At 43.4% G+C, this 15,086-nt stretch overlaps 2 protein-coding genes across 2 annotated transcripts in view; one reads left to right on the top strand and one right to left on the bottom strand.

The window, feature by feature from the left end:
• Positions 1 to 125: 125 nt before the first annotated feature.
• STAG3 (STAG3 cohesin complex component) overlaps positions 126 to 15,086 on the bottom strand; it is a 28,956-nt gene continuing 13,995 nt past the window's right edge. The window contains exons 10-33 of the mRNA XM_054589166.1: positions 14,394 to 14,492; positions 14,106 to 14,185; positions 13,665 to 13,772; positions 13,303 to 13,417; positions 13,037 to 13,142; positions 12,741 to 12,844; positions 12,392 to 12,484; positions 12,177 to 12,266; positions 11,724 to 11,924; positions 11,551 to 11,621; positions 11,355 to 11,442; positions 9,895 to 9,975; positions 9,726 to 9,818; positions 9,413 to 9,581; positions 9,153 to 9,289; positions 8,271 to 8,372; positions 7,593 to 7,741; positions 7,216 to 7,344; positions 6,934 to 7,091; positions 2,331 to 2,505; positions 1,963 to 2,064; positions 1,572 to 1,650; positions 384 to 477; positions 126 to 139 (exon numbers count right to left, since the gene is read on the bottom strand). Of these exons, the coding sequence (XP_054445141.1) occupies positions 126 to 139; positions 384 to 477; positions 1,572 to 1,650; positions 1,963 to 2,064; positions 2,331 to 2,505; positions 6,934 to 7,091; positions 7,216 to 7,344; positions 7,593 to 7,741; positions 8,271 to 8,372; positions 9,153 to 9,289; positions 9,413 to 9,581; positions 9,726 to 9,818; positions 9,895 to 9,975; positions 11,355 to 11,442; positions 11,551 to 11,621; positions 11,724 to 11,924; positions 12,177 to 12,266; positions 12,392 to 12,484; positions 12,741 to 12,844; positions 13,037 to 13,142; positions 13,303 to 13,417; positions 13,665 to 13,772; positions 14,106 to 14,185; positions 14,394 to 14,492 (2,637 nt within the window). The remainder of the gene's footprint in view (positions 140 to 383; positions 478 to 1,571; positions 1,651 to 1,962; positions 2,065 to 2,330; positions 2,506 to 6,933; positions 7,092 to 7,215; positions 7,345 to 7,592; positions 7,742 to 8,270; positions 8,373 to 9,152; positions 9,290 to 9,412; positions 9,582 to 9,725; positions 9,819 to 9,894; positions 9,976 to 11,354; positions 11,443 to 11,550; positions 11,622 to 11,723; positions 11,925 to 12,176; positions 12,267 to 12,391; positions 12,485 to 12,740; positions 12,845 to 13,036; positions 13,143 to 13,302; positions 13,418 to 13,664; positions 13,773 to 14,105; positions 14,186 to 14,393; positions 14,493 to 15,086) is intronic.
• On the top strand, positions 2,741 to 3,152 carry LOC129083466 (60S ribosomal protein L28-like). The gene is given in 2 exon segments (XM_054589310.1): positions 2,741 to 2,919; positions 2,921 to 3,152. Coding segments are annotated over 2 exon segments (411 nt in total).

The following is a 15,086-nucleotide window of genomic DNA, read 5'->3' on the forward strand; positions in this document are numbered from 1 at the left end:
TCAGAGACCAGAGGTGGGCCTGAAGTAATGGTTCCTTTTGCTTCCTTTTGCTTCCTTTTCCTGTTTGCCTTTTCCAAGTGGTCATATTGTTGAGGTGGTGGGTGAAGATAGGTAAGGGCGCAGAGTCATGTCAGAAATCCTGTAATGAGAAAGTTGAAAGGCAAACACAGAGACATGGCAGAACATAGGGCAAAGAGATGACTGCAAGGTCCTACAGATGGCAATTCTAATTCCTCTCCTGCCCTCCTCCCAGGGCTGATCTTAAAGCTCTGGACACAGCTGAGAGGGCAGGCCATGGGCTGTGGCCTTTCTTCACATCTAATGGCAGATACACAAATTATCTGCCAGCACATCCCAAGAACACATAATTCAACTCCTCTTACCCTGCTGTCCACATTCTGTTTTGGGGCCGCTCACCTCAATGTTCAGCTCTGTAGAATCCAAGAGGTCCATTCCAGGCTCACTGGGGTAAGAGTGCTAGAAAGAATGGGATTAAAAGTCAGAAAGGTCCTTCCTTTACTCCCACCACATTGCAGGCAACCACAAAGTTCCCTTTGAATAACAAGTAAGGGCTGCACTAGGCCCCTGAGGCAGTCAGGGAGGGAAAATTAAGAAAGGCAGGGTGGGCATGAGGTTCAGGCCTAGACTTCCTAAAGTCATCGGAGAAGTACCTCCTCTTCTGACGTGCTAAGCCCCTTAAATTTGTTCCATTTTGGAATCTGAGAATGGGATTTCTCCTGAGGGGACTTTAGGAAAGACTACAGAATCTTAATCAAGGCCTTGTTTGCTAGTCTCTGGTTTAAAGTTGTCATTGTCTGGTTTTTCCTTCTGAGGGTAAGACCTCCATTCTCCTGCTTTATTCCATCCTTTCTCTTTCCTCAAAGAACAGAGAAGGGAGCAGAACGATAATGGCAGCAGACTCATACTCATTTTGTTTATATTCTTTTTGTTCTTTTTCATTTTGTATTTTGTGTAAAAACTTCATTTTAAAGAGGAGGAGGCGAAGAGGGCTTAAAGAACTAACTTGATAAAGTGGTAGAATTGAGGACTCTTGGGTCACCTTACTCAAATGACAAGCTTTTCCTACTCAACTGGCAGTCCTTCCTCCTGGGGAAGCAGTGAGGCTGGGGTAGAAAAGGGAGTGAGTGGAGAAACAAAGACTGGTGCAGCCTTCTAAAGAGACAGGAGGGAACACAGGGTGCCCAAGTGCCTGTGTATGTTATGAAGAGACGTAATGAATGGATTGCAAGACTGGGCTAAATGACCTTCCATCTCTAGCTCTAGGACCCCTTTCAATTTGGATTTAGAGGCAAAATACTTATTTGGAGTGCTATTTCAGTCCTTTTTGGTATATATTTTTTTAAGTTTCTTTAATAAAAGTAAAATCCCAGCAAAGCGCAAAGCAACTTAACAAATCTCCTTCTTTTACTCTGCGATGCTTTCAAAAAGTCCTAAGTATCTTTCAGGGACAAACACATCATTAGGACTGATAGAGAAGAATCACTCTAGTTTTCTCTATCTCATATATGTCTCTAGTTCTGGACAGAGAAGGGAATGCTGGGTCCACTCACCTTGTTTGGATCTTGCCATTCTTCACCTGACTCATTCTGAATTTCTAAATCTTCTTCATCCTCTTCCATAAGGCTGAGTCTGATGGCAGTAGCAAAGGGTAGAAGTTTCCAAACTGCTCTTTAAAGACCCCTGAGAGTTTCTCAAAGGCACCCCAGGGAAGCAGGGGTGAGCAGTAAGTACAGCAGGGCTCTAGGTTCCCACTCCTGCTTTAACTAGCAGCTCTACTCTATCAGTTTTACATACTGGAGTTCCACATTATACCAGAAGGAACTGTTCTGTGGTTAAAACTATTCCAAAAAGCATTAGCACAGAAACAATGGATAAGGGGAGAACCCCTTACCATGGCTAACAGATCTGAAGTGAAGACAGAAGATAATGAGAAAAGCTCACCGGGTCAGCCGGTTGCCTAGACCAGGACCTGAAGGGTTGAATGCAGTCTGGAAATGCTGTGGACTCAAGAACCTGGACCTCTGGGTGCCTCTAGGGAGTTGGCTGTTGGGAATTATGTAGGATCAGTGACAGTATACGAAAGTAAAGGGTAAAAAGAAAAGGTAAGGTGGCTGGCATTAAAGGGGAGAAGAGCTCAGAGCATAGGAAAAAAGAGAAAAATGTAGAGCTAGTAAAATTGAAAAGGATTAGAGAAGGATCCAACAATGAGGGAGTGCTGCTGGTGAGAACAGAACAAAAACAGCAAGATGGAGATGGCAAGACAACAGACTAGGAAATCAGACACCCGGATTCTCCCTGGCAGGCCTCACCCTTGGGTAAACTCTGATTCTGAGCCACCTTCTTCTTCCATCTCTTCCAACCCCCCCAGGGGCTGTCTATTCTTCACTGCTGTGGAAGTAAGGGTGGGTATAGGTGGGATGCTGTTCAGCTGTAGGCTTTCCTCCTGGAATGAAGAGATGTCCTCTCTGTGCTGCCTAGAGGAGCCTGCAAAGAAGCAGATGCACATATAAACTGTAGACCAGGTACTGCCATGGACAGTTTTATTTTTTCAAGACCTGGGTTTGGTTAGAAAAAGTTAAGAAGGAAATGGAAAACCTAAATGGCCTCATTACGTTACAACTAAAAAATGAATGCAGCCCTATGTACTAAAAGAATAAAGATTATAGAAGTGTATCTAGCTCTTTCCATCTCCTGCCACCACAGTGAGAGAACAGCTACCATGTCTGTCTACCAGCAATGGACAGTCATATGGAACTGCTCCATCTTCCTGATAAAGAGAAATAAGCAGACATACAGCACGGAACCCAATACTCTGAAGGCACACAACTCCTTCTGCTACAATGGGCTCATTCACCACAAGATGGTGGGTATGGAGCCAGAGGCTGATGGCAAAGGTGTGGGTCATCATGAAGCAGAAAGAGGGCCAATAAAAGCTGGCCACCCCCTACATGCAAACCACCATCAACAAGAATGCCCAGGACACCCTGAGCACTATCCAGCACATGTTGCACAAGAACAAGTACTGTTTGAATCTGTGTGTGGTCACCATATGCAGGGCCAGCACCATCCTGAGCAGCCAGAAGCCCATGAAGGTCAGGAGGGAGCAGGTCTACCCCACCAAGAGCTCCTGAGCACTGCAAAGCAATAAAGATATCAGCAACTTTTCTCAAAAAAAAAAAAAAAAAAAAAAAAAGCTTATCTAGGACTTGTCCAAAAAAAAAAAAAAAACTTACTACACATCTTAAAAATATGATAAAAAGAGATATAAACATATTTTTCACATATAAACAGTAACACTTGAACATGAATGTGAGAGAGGGTTGGACTCCCCTAAGACTCAGAGGTCTCAGTTAATAAATGAAGACATCTAAAGTCCTATTCATTCAAGATTTCTGTAGTGAGAAAAAGCTTAAAATGGCAATAGAGTTTTGGGACCCGAAACTATGATGGAAGGGGTAGGGAGGAACAAAAATGGAATGGCAAATTTTCAAAAAGCCAGAAAAAAATGAAATGACTGCAATGTTGGTGTAGTGCTGATATGAAGGGTAAGTAAGTAAAGAACCTAGTTAAGAATCTCTCTCCTGCAGAGATGTGAGAAGGCAGAGGAATCCAAAATGTTTAAGAAAACCCAGGTAATACTATTTGAAAATATGAGTCAAATCGATATTAGTATTTGTCATCTGTAAATATTCACACCTGTTACCCTCCCTCCTTATGGCCATGCTTGTACACTGAAACCAATAACCTGGAAAGTGAGAAAGTGGAGGGCTACAGATAACAGGAAAGAGCCACACACACGAGCCTGTAACCCCAGAGAGGAAACCTTGGACCCCAAGGTGGAGCCTCCTAATCTCACCATTAATGGTATAATGACCAAGTGCTCAGCCCTTGGGCCTCTCCTTTGCTCCACCATCACTGGCTTCCTTAATCATTCAGGTTCACACCTTTAAATGCCAACTCCCAAATTCATCGCAGCTTTTGCCTCTCCCCTGAACTCTAGATTCCTATCCCCAGCTGTCACTCCAACATCTCCATCTGTAAAAACATGGCTAATACCAAAGTCCTGATCTCACTCACAGCCTTCTCCATCTCCTATCAATGCTATCCTCTCAATTGTTGGGCCAAAATTCTTGGAGTCACCCTCAACTCCCAAGAATTCTGTCTTCTATCACACATTTGGTTTCTCAGGAAGTCCTATTAGTGGTATCTTGGAAATATATTCAGAATCTGGCCACTTTTCACCACCTTTGCCACTCTCCCCATTCTATCCTGTCTCCTCTCTCATCTGGACTCCCCCAACAGCCTCATCAGTGGCTCCTTTGCTTCTACCCTTGTCTGTCCCTCTGGTCACTTCTCAGCACAGCAGCCAGAAGGATACTTTTAAAACATAAAGCAGATCCTGTCACTCCTCTACTCAAATCCTACAATGTTTTCTCATTTCACTCCATAGTCTTTACTCTGTGTCATGCATTCTGACATCTAGGGGCTCCTATGACATCTTTGTTCTCATATCCTACATACTCTCCATTTGGCTATTCTGGTCTTCTCTGTTGTTCCTTGAACGTGCCAGACACATCCCCTATCACGGCCTTTGGACTGGTTGCTCCTCTGATAAACTATTCTGATATACACCAAGCACCCTCCCTACTTTCTTTAGGTTCTTGCCCAACCTTCACACTCTCTGAGAGGTTTCTCTCTGATCACTTTCTACAACACCATAATCCCCATCCTGTCAGTTTTTCCTCATCCTCTCCACCCCCCACTTTTTGCCACAGCACATTATCACTACTTGACACTCTAAAGAAAGAGGTATTTGTCTTTTGTTTGTTCATTGCTGTATTCTCGGCACATGGTGCTCAATAAGCATCTGTTTAATGAACAGTGGAACCAATCTTATTAGTGTCATCCTACCTTTACAAACCCTATTTTAGGCAAACCAATCAATACAACCATGTGCTTTGCCTAAAGCATAGCTTCCTATGTTTGGCTTATGCTATTCTGCTAGTCCATGGTGTTCATTCCCCCTTTGTTCAGCTTATATAAATCTTACCCATTTTTCAAGTTCCAGCTTAAATTCCATATTCTTGATTAGGCCTTCAAAGATCAACTAACCTTAAAGTGATAACTTCCTTCCCTGAATTATTTACCATGTATCTGTAAATTCTCAAACGCTCAGGAAATTATCATTTACTGGTGACTGTTTATAATTCAGATTTTCTATAAATGTATTTTCTCTCTTTCCTAATAGATGGCAAGCTGCTTCATGGTCTCTAAAACATCTATCACAGTATGTTGCATATAGTAGGTCTTTAACAAATATTTATTAGCTAATTGATTAAAGCAAAGTTTCTTGGTGGTAGAAGGGATAATTTTAGGTAGTATACTGAAAGCATTAAAAAGAAATCATACTCTACCTCACAACATATACAAAAATTAACTCAAAATGGATCACAGGCCTAAATATAAGAGATAAACTAGAAAACTCTTAGAAGAGAACATAGGTATCTTCATGACCTTGGATTAGACAATGATTTATTAAAATGACACCAAAAGCATAAACAACAGAAGAAAAACTAGGTAAGTTGGATTTCATCAAAATTAGGAACTTCTGTGTTTCAACAGACACCATAAAGAAAATGAAAAGACAACCCACAGGTTGGGAGAAAACTTTTGGATATCATATCTGTCTTTTATCTAAAATATATAGAGATCTCTTACAACTCAACAATAAAAAGACAAGCCAATTTTAAAAGGAGCAAAGGATTTGAATAAACATTTCTCTAATGAAGATTTATAAACAGTCAATAAACACATGAAAGATACTCAGCATCATTAGTTATTTAAGGAAATAAAAATTTAAACAACGAGGTACCAATTCATAGCCACTAAGGTGAATAAAATAAAAAAGATAGACAATAACAAATATTGGCAAGAACATGGAGAAACTGGGGTTCTCATACACTGATACTGGGATTGTATAATGATGTAGGCACTTTGGAAAACAGTTTGGTAGTTCCTCAAAAAGTTAAACATGGATTAATCATATGATCAAGCAATTTCACCCCTAGGTGTAGCTCAAGAGAACTGAAAACGTATGTCCATGCAAAAACTTGTTCATGAATGTCCATAGCAACATTATGCATAAGAATGAGGAAAAAAACTAAATGTTAATCAACTGATGAATGGATAAATAAAATGTGGCCTTTCCATACAATGGAATATTATTCAGCCATAAAAAGGTATGAGGTACTGATACATGCTAAAGCATGGATAAAACTTGAAAACATTATGCTAAATGGAAGAAGTCAGATACACAAGGCCACATAGTATACGATTCCATTTTATAAAGTGTCAAAAATAGGCAAATCCAGAGATACAGAGTAGATTGGTGGTCTTGCCGAGGGTTGGGAGGATGGGGAGAATAAAGAATGACTACTACTGTGTTAATCACATCAAACTTGTTATTTTTAGGACATCAGTTAAGATGAGTCTATATAAGAAAATTAGTTTAAAGAAAAAACCCTTAGGTGAACTATAGGATAGTTGGTGATCTGAAGGTAAAAAATCATGAAGGTTGTGTAGAAATATTTATAATTTGTAAAATAACAAAATACAAGATGTTAGAATGGGGCACCCCAAATGTGCAGATCTTGGTTCAATCTTTGATTTTATCATTAGTTTCTAATTGATTTTTCATGGGGGTTTGCTATTTTAAGTTGGCTAAATACGTCTTGATAAAATGAGTAGTAGATACTCAATAAATATTTTTTATTTAACCAAAGGCAAAAGTTTGAAGGTGACAAAAGACCATATGCTGCTTATCCACACAGTGACATTAACGGAAGTAGTGCTGGGGATCCTGATACCTGTACATACAGTATACATACACAGGACACACACACGGCACTTTACCTTCAATGCGCCGCTTCTTGGAGTGGGGGTAGCCCTGAGCGTTGGTCTCTGCTGTGTTCTCTACAGGGCTGAGGGAGTGGCAGTAAGTGGTAACTGAACCCCAGGGATGGCCAGGGGCCTGGGAGACATGCTGCAGACACTTTTCCAGGTAGGACAGTCTAAAGCAAGGGGTGGGATGAGAGAATGAAGAGTGCATCCTCTCATCCAGCTGAAATGGTCACTGGGCCCTCACCATCCCCTTCTTCCCTAATCCACATCTTTATCCACCCACTCAGAACTTACAGTAGCTGCTTGTCCTGATGGAAAAGTCGGGGGGAAAACTCTGAAAGGAGCTCCAGGAATGCAAGATTTGGAGGCTGACTGGAGGATCCAGCTGGAGGAAGCTCGGACAAGGAGAACTTGATGCCTTCCCTTGGTTGAGCAGAATTATTTTAGGAAAACAGTCCCTTTCCACATCTGTCCCAGGGCGGTCCAAGTATACCCTCCTCCTGTCCCCAGCTTGTCTCCCATAGCTTGTCCCTCTGCCAACCTGATCGCTTCTTCTCAACATGCTTATCCTCCCTCCAAGACCTTATTCCCAGCTCTCCCTGTACACAGCTTTTGGCTTAGCCTTCTTAGGAAATTTCAAGAACACTGACTTCCAACCAATACTATCTTACTTGTGTAGCATGACCACAAGGTCACGGTTCTGTAGCTGCTGGGGTCCAAAGCTCAAGGCAAACCTCCGGGCTAAGTCCCTCATCTCCATGAAGGCTGGGAGCTCATTCAGGCCCTGGGGCCCCTGTTCCTGCAGCAGTTCTGTGTACAGCTGTGTCCAAGACACATGATACATTCGACAGAGGGAGGAACAGGTAGAAATAGAGAAGTAAAGCATTCTCTTCTCTGTCTAGAAATTCTAAAGGGCTTGGGATGCTGCCTGTTACTTTTATTCTTTCTTTCCTCCCAGGACACTATCCCTTCCCCTAACCACTGCATCAGAGAGAGCTTTCACCCCTGCTCTATAACAATAAATAAAAATGTCTGTGGTAACCAAAGGAGGCTGAGAACAGATTTTTAAAAATTAGAAACTCCCTATCACTTTATTGTTGGTGTTCCTAAGTCCCAACTAATACCTGAATTTCTAGAGTTGGTGTGAAAACTGTTCTTCAGTTAAAAAATACTTTTTGTGGGTCTAGTGATTATCAGGGAGATGTCATGTAAAGTAACAGTGAAAAAAAATCAGAAAGTTCCTGTTCTTAAGGATTTCACATTCTAAATGGCTGCGGGTGAACAGAGAGTCTGTAAACAATACAGAGGGCATGCCATAATTCTGAGGCACTCTAGGCAGAAGAGCATACCTGCTTGAGGCTCAGCAGCAGGATTCGGGAACAATGACTTCGGTCAATCTGCCTTGCTCTAGTTAATGTTTCCTTGATTATGTCACCATAGTCATTGTAAAACTGAGGGAGAAGAAATGGAGAAGACAGTGTTCGACTACAGGAAGATTGTTTCTATTTGGTTTTCCTCTTTACATTCCTAATTAAGACTCCTTCCAAAAGTGACTTAGGTAGGGAAACATAAATCTAAGTATGTAACTACTCAGACTACACCTCATCTCTAGCCTATAGGCGCAAAACCCAAAATAAATTAGAGTTTAGGCAAATAAATAAGGGAAGAAACTCTTCCTTGAGCCCATATCTTGGAGACTAGTAAGCCTACCAGTGCATCCTCTCATCCAGCATTGAAACCTTCGCTCTGAGTCTCACCCCACTAGAAGAGAAGCTCTTTGAAGCAGGAACTTTTGTCTATTTTATTCAATGCTTTGCTCTTAGTGTTTGGAATGCTGCTTGGCATGTAGTAGATGCTCACTAAATAGAAATCAATACAATAGAAATCCATACAATGATAGGTTGAGGAAACTGAAGTACACATCTAGGTATCTTGTGAAAACTGATACCCTCTTCCATTTTGTTCCCTCTTCTTATATTAACCCATTCCATAGACTGGGTTTAGGAAAAGAGGTATTTCCTCTCCAATGAATTTCTTCCTCTTAACAACTTTTTCTCCATCACTGTTTGCTACTAAGTTTCCTTTCTTTGTTCCTTTATTCGAAACTCCTATTGTTCTTTCTCTCCTATTTTTCCTTTAAGCCTGATAACATAATCTCCACCCCCTTCTCCTTTCTGTAGTGCTACAATGTCTGCAGTTGTACCTGTTGTCAGCTTAGTGCCACACTGTACCTTGTTATAGTGTTTGAAAACATCTGAAGCTGCTTCCATTTCCAGCACCCCATAAATCAACAGCTTGCAGAACCCAGCCAGAAGGCGGCGCCGCTGGTGCAGCTGCTCTATCTGTAAATGGTCCTCCTGGGAATGGCCTGGCTCATATCAAATGCAGAATGGAAACATAAGAACCACAGATTTAGGCCTCCTGTCCTATTTGCCTGAGGTAGGCCCAAGCCCCAGACCCTTCCTCAGCCCCAGGTAGACAACTCCTATACCCTTGCCCAGTTCTCCAGGCTGGATGAAGATGTGGTCCATGAGGAAGCTGGCTAGCTCAGACTGAAGAGTAGCTTCAGGAAGAAAGACAAGGGGCCTAAGAAAATCACGTCCCCCCACAATCATCTGAGGGCTGAAGATGAGAAGTAGATCACTTAATAAAATAAAAGCCTGTTAGGGGGGAAAAAAAAGAATGCTTAAAAAGGTCAGAACACAGACCAAGATCAGTATTACACAACTAATTTCTCCTGAGAAAGGGATTCCTCAAACCATAGGAAGACTTGCCTCCTTGATCCCTCTTGATTAAATGCTCACCTGTTCCTGGATCTCAGGATCCACATCTGAGAGGCAGCCCTGGCAGAGTTCGCAGAAGGCCACCATTCTGTCCTTCAAACTCAACAGCTGTTTCTGTGGAGACAGTACCTTCAGGGGAAGGAAGGGTTACTCCTTCATTCCCATTTCCCCTCCTCAGACCCATATTCACCTGGGAAGCACCTGCTCCAGAAAGGTGGGTTAGTGTCCAGAGAATGGAAAAATACACGACAGTCAAGGCTGGTAGGATCACCTGTAACAACCAAATGTTACAAAGGAGAGGGAAGGATCAGCAGAGTAACAGGGAAGATAGGAAGGGAAAAAGAGAAAGGAAAAGAAGGAAAGACAAATAGGTAGGTACATACGAGGTCTGCCTGGAAGAAGTTCAGCCATTATTAATATAATGGGAATGGTTTGCACAACATTAATGTAACCTGGCAGCCAAGGAGAGTGGACTGGAATGCGCATGCATGAACAATGACAACTTCATTGGGTCAGCAGAGGTGGTAGGCACTGTTGAGTGAGCATGTGTACTGAGTGGTCACTGCATTAAAAATGACAGAGTAGAGAGCATCATATTTTGTGTTAAGCCTGAACATTCCTCCGTGAAAACCATTCAGATAAGGCAGAAGGCCACAACTACGGGCAACCGGTGATTAGCAGCTTCATCACAACAATGCACCCAGTCATGCATCACATCTCATGCAGTTTTTTGACGGAACATCACCGATGTGACTCAGCCCTCCTACAATCCAGATTTGGTACTCTGCAATTTCTGGGTTTTTCCCAAAACTAAAAATCACCTTTGAAAAGGAAGAGATTTCAGATTGTCGATGAGATTCAGGAAAATACGATGGGGCAGCTGATGGCAACTGGGAGAACTGTGTGAGGTCCCAAGGTGCCTATTTTGAAGGGAACTGAGGCGTCATTGTCTTATGTACAATATTTCTTGTATCTTCTTCAGTAAATGTCCCTATTTTTTATAGTACATGGCTGTATACTTTGTGGACAGACCTCGTACAAGGCAGTAAAAAGAAACAAAAGCAATGAAGAAGAGAGAAGAGGTTAACGGGTGACCCAATTCCTTTTCTGGTATAAAAGAAGTGATTCCAGACAATATTCAGAGGATTTTATCCTGGGTAAAAATGTCACCTCTGCCTAATTTATTTGAAGTCTCCTAGAATCCGTCAATACTATCCTTGACTCCCAGGAAACCGAACGTGATGGTTTGTTTCTGGCATTGAAAAATACAGTTCAACCCCGACTGGTGTGGCTCAGTGGGTTGAGCATTGTCCTGGCAAAGCAAAAGGCCACCATTCGATTCCTGGTCAGGACACATGCCTGGGTTGTGGGCCAGGTCCCTGGTTGGGGGCATGTGAGAGGCAACTGATTGATGTCTCTCACACATCAGTGTTTCTCTCCTTCTCCCTCCCTTCCCCTCTAAAAAATAAAATTTTTAAAGATAAAAGAAGTACAGTTTACCTTCCAAGAGGGAAACGGAAGGGCAGCACACACATTATCTTCTTTTGTGTCTACTCCACATCCTTGAAACTGGAATTGCCTGGGAGAGTTTGCTACCTATGACACAGGGCCCTTAAAAATTCCTCTCTGCCTCCACATCTCACTACTTGCCTGATGAGGAACCTCTCCTGTATCCACAGCCTTCCGGAGGAGTTGGCAGCATGGCTCATGGAGCTCCCATCGAGTTAGGTCATGAGCACTTGAAGGGGGAGGGAGGAGAGGGAAATGTTACACCAGAACCTAAGGGGAAGAATCAAATCCAGACACCAGTAGAAATTGAAGAGGAAGCAGGAGGTAAGCTGCTCACTTGTAGAAGGCAGAGAGGCGCTTCAGAGTGGCTGCCAGACTATACACCTCATCCTCATCCAGGAAGGACGACTAAGGAAGAAAGAAGGTCCACAATGGGATTTTCCCAAGAACTCACAGATCCATGTTCCCTGTACTGTAGCCCTCTCCCTGTCACTCAGTCCCATCTCCTACCTGCAGCAGCTCTTCAAGTTCCTGCTGGAAGCGGTCGGTCAGCAGATCCACTAGCTGGCTACGGGCAAAGTCTACCCGGCTAAATAATGTGAACTCAGGATTACAGAGCAGATAGAGGGAGTGAGCTCCAGCCTCAAGCACCGCTGGCTCTGCGTGCTTCATCACCACCTCCTGGAGTTGCTGTAGAAACAGCTCCAGGTGCTGAGAAAAAAAAAAAGGTGGGAGAAGCTAGTGCTGTTAGTGAGGTGGGGAGGACAACTCTTCTCGAGAGGATTATAGCTAAGGGAGATAAGAAATAGCGTTGAAAGCATTAAAATTCAAAAATAAGATACCTAACAAAGGGAAGACTGATTTATCAGACTCACGTTCTTGAGAAGAACCACACATTGGCAATAGCACCTCTGGCCCTAGCAGGGAAGCAGCAAGGTAGAGGAAATATATCTTCCTCCTCACCTTCTCTAAGCGCCTGGTGCAATAGATGTTGAGGTCAAAGTAGTTAAGAAGCTGGAGCAGGGGAGCAACCTTCTCTGCATCAGCTGAGAACTGTGATTGAGAGGGAGACCAACTTATTAGCTAATAAACTGCTAATTCTTACTCCTATTCCTCATCATATGCCCTTTTCTTTTCACCCCTTCATTCCCAGATGCTAAACAGTGAGGCAGCTCTACCTTGGCCAGGAGCTGGGGTAGCAGGGGAATGAGGTGCTCAGTCAGCTTCATCTTGTCATCTGCTTGGATCTTACGTTCTTTAGGAGTTAAGCCCTGGAATTAGAATCATTTGGAAGTGTGGAAAAGGTGTAGAGAAACCCTGGGTATGTGTGTCCCTCCTCTCCTGGAAGGAAAAGAGTACTCAACAGCTCCCTTCAGGTTTTTTTTCTGGAAATGAAATTCTTTGAGGGGCAGAGTAAGGGGCACCCTAAGCTAAGACTTGAAGATAAAGATTGATAATACCTCTCTGGATTTAACATTGCCAAACAACCCAACCTACCTCCCCCCGACTCCCCCCAACAAGTCATACCTTCTTTCCAGTGACCCGTCCCACAGGCGGGTGACCCTCTGAAGCTTGCCGAACACTAGACACAAGGATTTCTATCAGTGTGCTCTCCTGCACATCACCCAGGTCTGGGTTGGCAAGAGAATGAAAACACAGAACCACAGATTAGCCACCTTCCATCTCCAAGTCTTCCCCCATCCTGTGTCCCCACTGCCCATTACACCTCTGCCTTTTAAAATACAGGAAAGAAATCTCTCCTGGTTTCCTACTAGGAGGTGAAAGGCTCCCCGCACTGCCCCCAGCTACCATATGACACGCACTCTGGTCCTTCTCCAGAAGCAAGCTTGTCAGACTCTCCCAGTCCTTCAGCTGAGACCCTGCACAGTCCCACAGGCTGTCTACTAAGTAAGCAGCATGGTCATGGAGCTGTGGAAGAAGGTATACGTTAAGTTACTGAAGCCACATTAAAAGAACTCTAGAAAGTGACTACTGATAAATCATGTTTCTCTTTCCCATAGTGTCAGCTCCCATCCTTCTCTACCTGCAGGTCTTATGCACAACCAAACAGCTCCTTCCTATACGTTACCTCACTCTCCACAAAGAAAGACAGCAGAAGATGGAAGAAAGTCCTCTGGGTTTGTGGGCTTCGGTGTCGCTCTCTTCCACTCACCATTCTCGCCTCACATTCAGGGGAGAAGAGCCTGGTAGAATGGACACAAAGAAAGGACACAGCACAAGGAAATAACCACCATGGAGGGAAGAAAAAAATCCAAGAAGAGGTATATAAAGAGAAAAGAGATGCAGAGCTAAGGGAAGTCCCAAGGACTTGAGAGGGAAAAGGGGAGATTTTAATAGGCATGGGAAGTTCTTAGCAAGATCAGCAGCAGGTAACAGAGAGAGAAAACAGAGGATAGTGTTAAAGGGACAAATGAAAGAAGCCCCACTCACTTCCAGTACAGAAACTCCCCTGCAGCAGAAGCCAGGGCTCGGTTAGAAGCATACACAACAGGGTAGATGCTCTCACAGTCTGCATCTGTCAGCACCCCTTCCATGTTCCTGTCAAGGGGAAAGGAGAAAAAGGAGGTGTATGTGGATGTCGTCTTTTGGCATGACTACGGTTAGAAACAGAAAAGAGGCAAAAACAATAAGGATTAACTCATGAAGAACTTTTAAATGAAGAGTGGAAGACAGAGGAGTATGGAGGGTTAAAGAAGATAGGAAATTTTCCCCTTGGAGATCTTGCAACTCAGGAATGACCTCCGTCTTTCAACCTGTACATAAGGGAGAATCAACCTATGCTAGGTGAAGGGATAGGACTCTAAAAGGGCCCGTCTGATGCTGGAAAGGTACAAGTTCGAGACACTTGCTTCCCTCCTTCCCATGACTCACTTAAGGATAAGTGTTAGCAACCTGGCGGCCTCCACTGCCACATCGTACTCTCGGTCCATGACCATGGATACCATCCGATCCTGCAGGAAAGAGAACATTGCTCAAAACTTCACTGTACTTATACCCAAAATCATGTTCTCTTAGAATCTGAGAGATTCCTAAAGAGAAGTGTAGAAACAGATGCTGGGATAGCTATAGCTATATCAGAACAATAGAAATGGAAAGATGAGGTGGGGAAATGGGCACCACAGGAAAAAGCCAAGCACAGGAGTACTGTCCCAATTTTACCTTGAAGCGGCTGGTAAAGAGCTCTAGGCGTGCAATCAGGTCCCGGTTGCTGTACAACTCTTTCAGAGCCTTCAGGCACTTCAGACGGACCTCTCGATGCTATTGAGAAAAATGGAAGTATGAAGTCCTCTATTCACCTTCACTGGGCCTCCATATTATCTCCCTCTCCCCCATATAACTCATCTGGGCCTGGGTGTCCTCTATATACTGAGGATTCTGAGATACCTCAAAGACAATGAACAGCTATCTTATTACTTAAAAAATAAAAGGATCACAGCAGAATTTAGAAATCATAATGAAAGGGATCTTTCCGTTATCACCCTAGTACTTGTATTACCAAATCATAAACACTGTTCTTGCTTTTGTACAGGAAAAGCCTTTTTCCTCTCTACTCTGGTCTTGAGGTCCAGATAGGTCCTCTCTCTCTTCCTCGATAGGTCTCTCTCTCTTCTACCTTATCTTATACTCCCCAATATTGGGAAAGTTTCAAGGTTCAATACCTTGATGGGTCGATCAGTGATCACTAGTGAAACATCTAAGTGGCGGGACCAGGAAAAGCTGAAGTGTCCTAGGGCAGGGAAAAGAATTAGGGAAATAGCCCTGGCTGGTGTGGCTCAGTGGACTGAGTGCTGGCCTGCAAACCAAAGAGTCGCTGGTTCAGTTCCCAGTCAGGTCGCATGCCTGTGTGTGGGC

Source organism: Pteronotus mesoamericanus, unplaced genomic scaffold (assembly GCF_021234165.1).
Source record: "Pteronotus mesoamericanus isolate MK-2021 breed Mesoamerican mustached bat unplaced genomic scaffold, CSHL_Meso_final scaffold_167, whole genome shotgun sequence".
Lineage (NCBI taxonomy): Eukaryota > Metazoa > Chordata > Mammalia > Chiroptera > Mormoopidae > Pteronotus > Pteronotus mesoamericanus.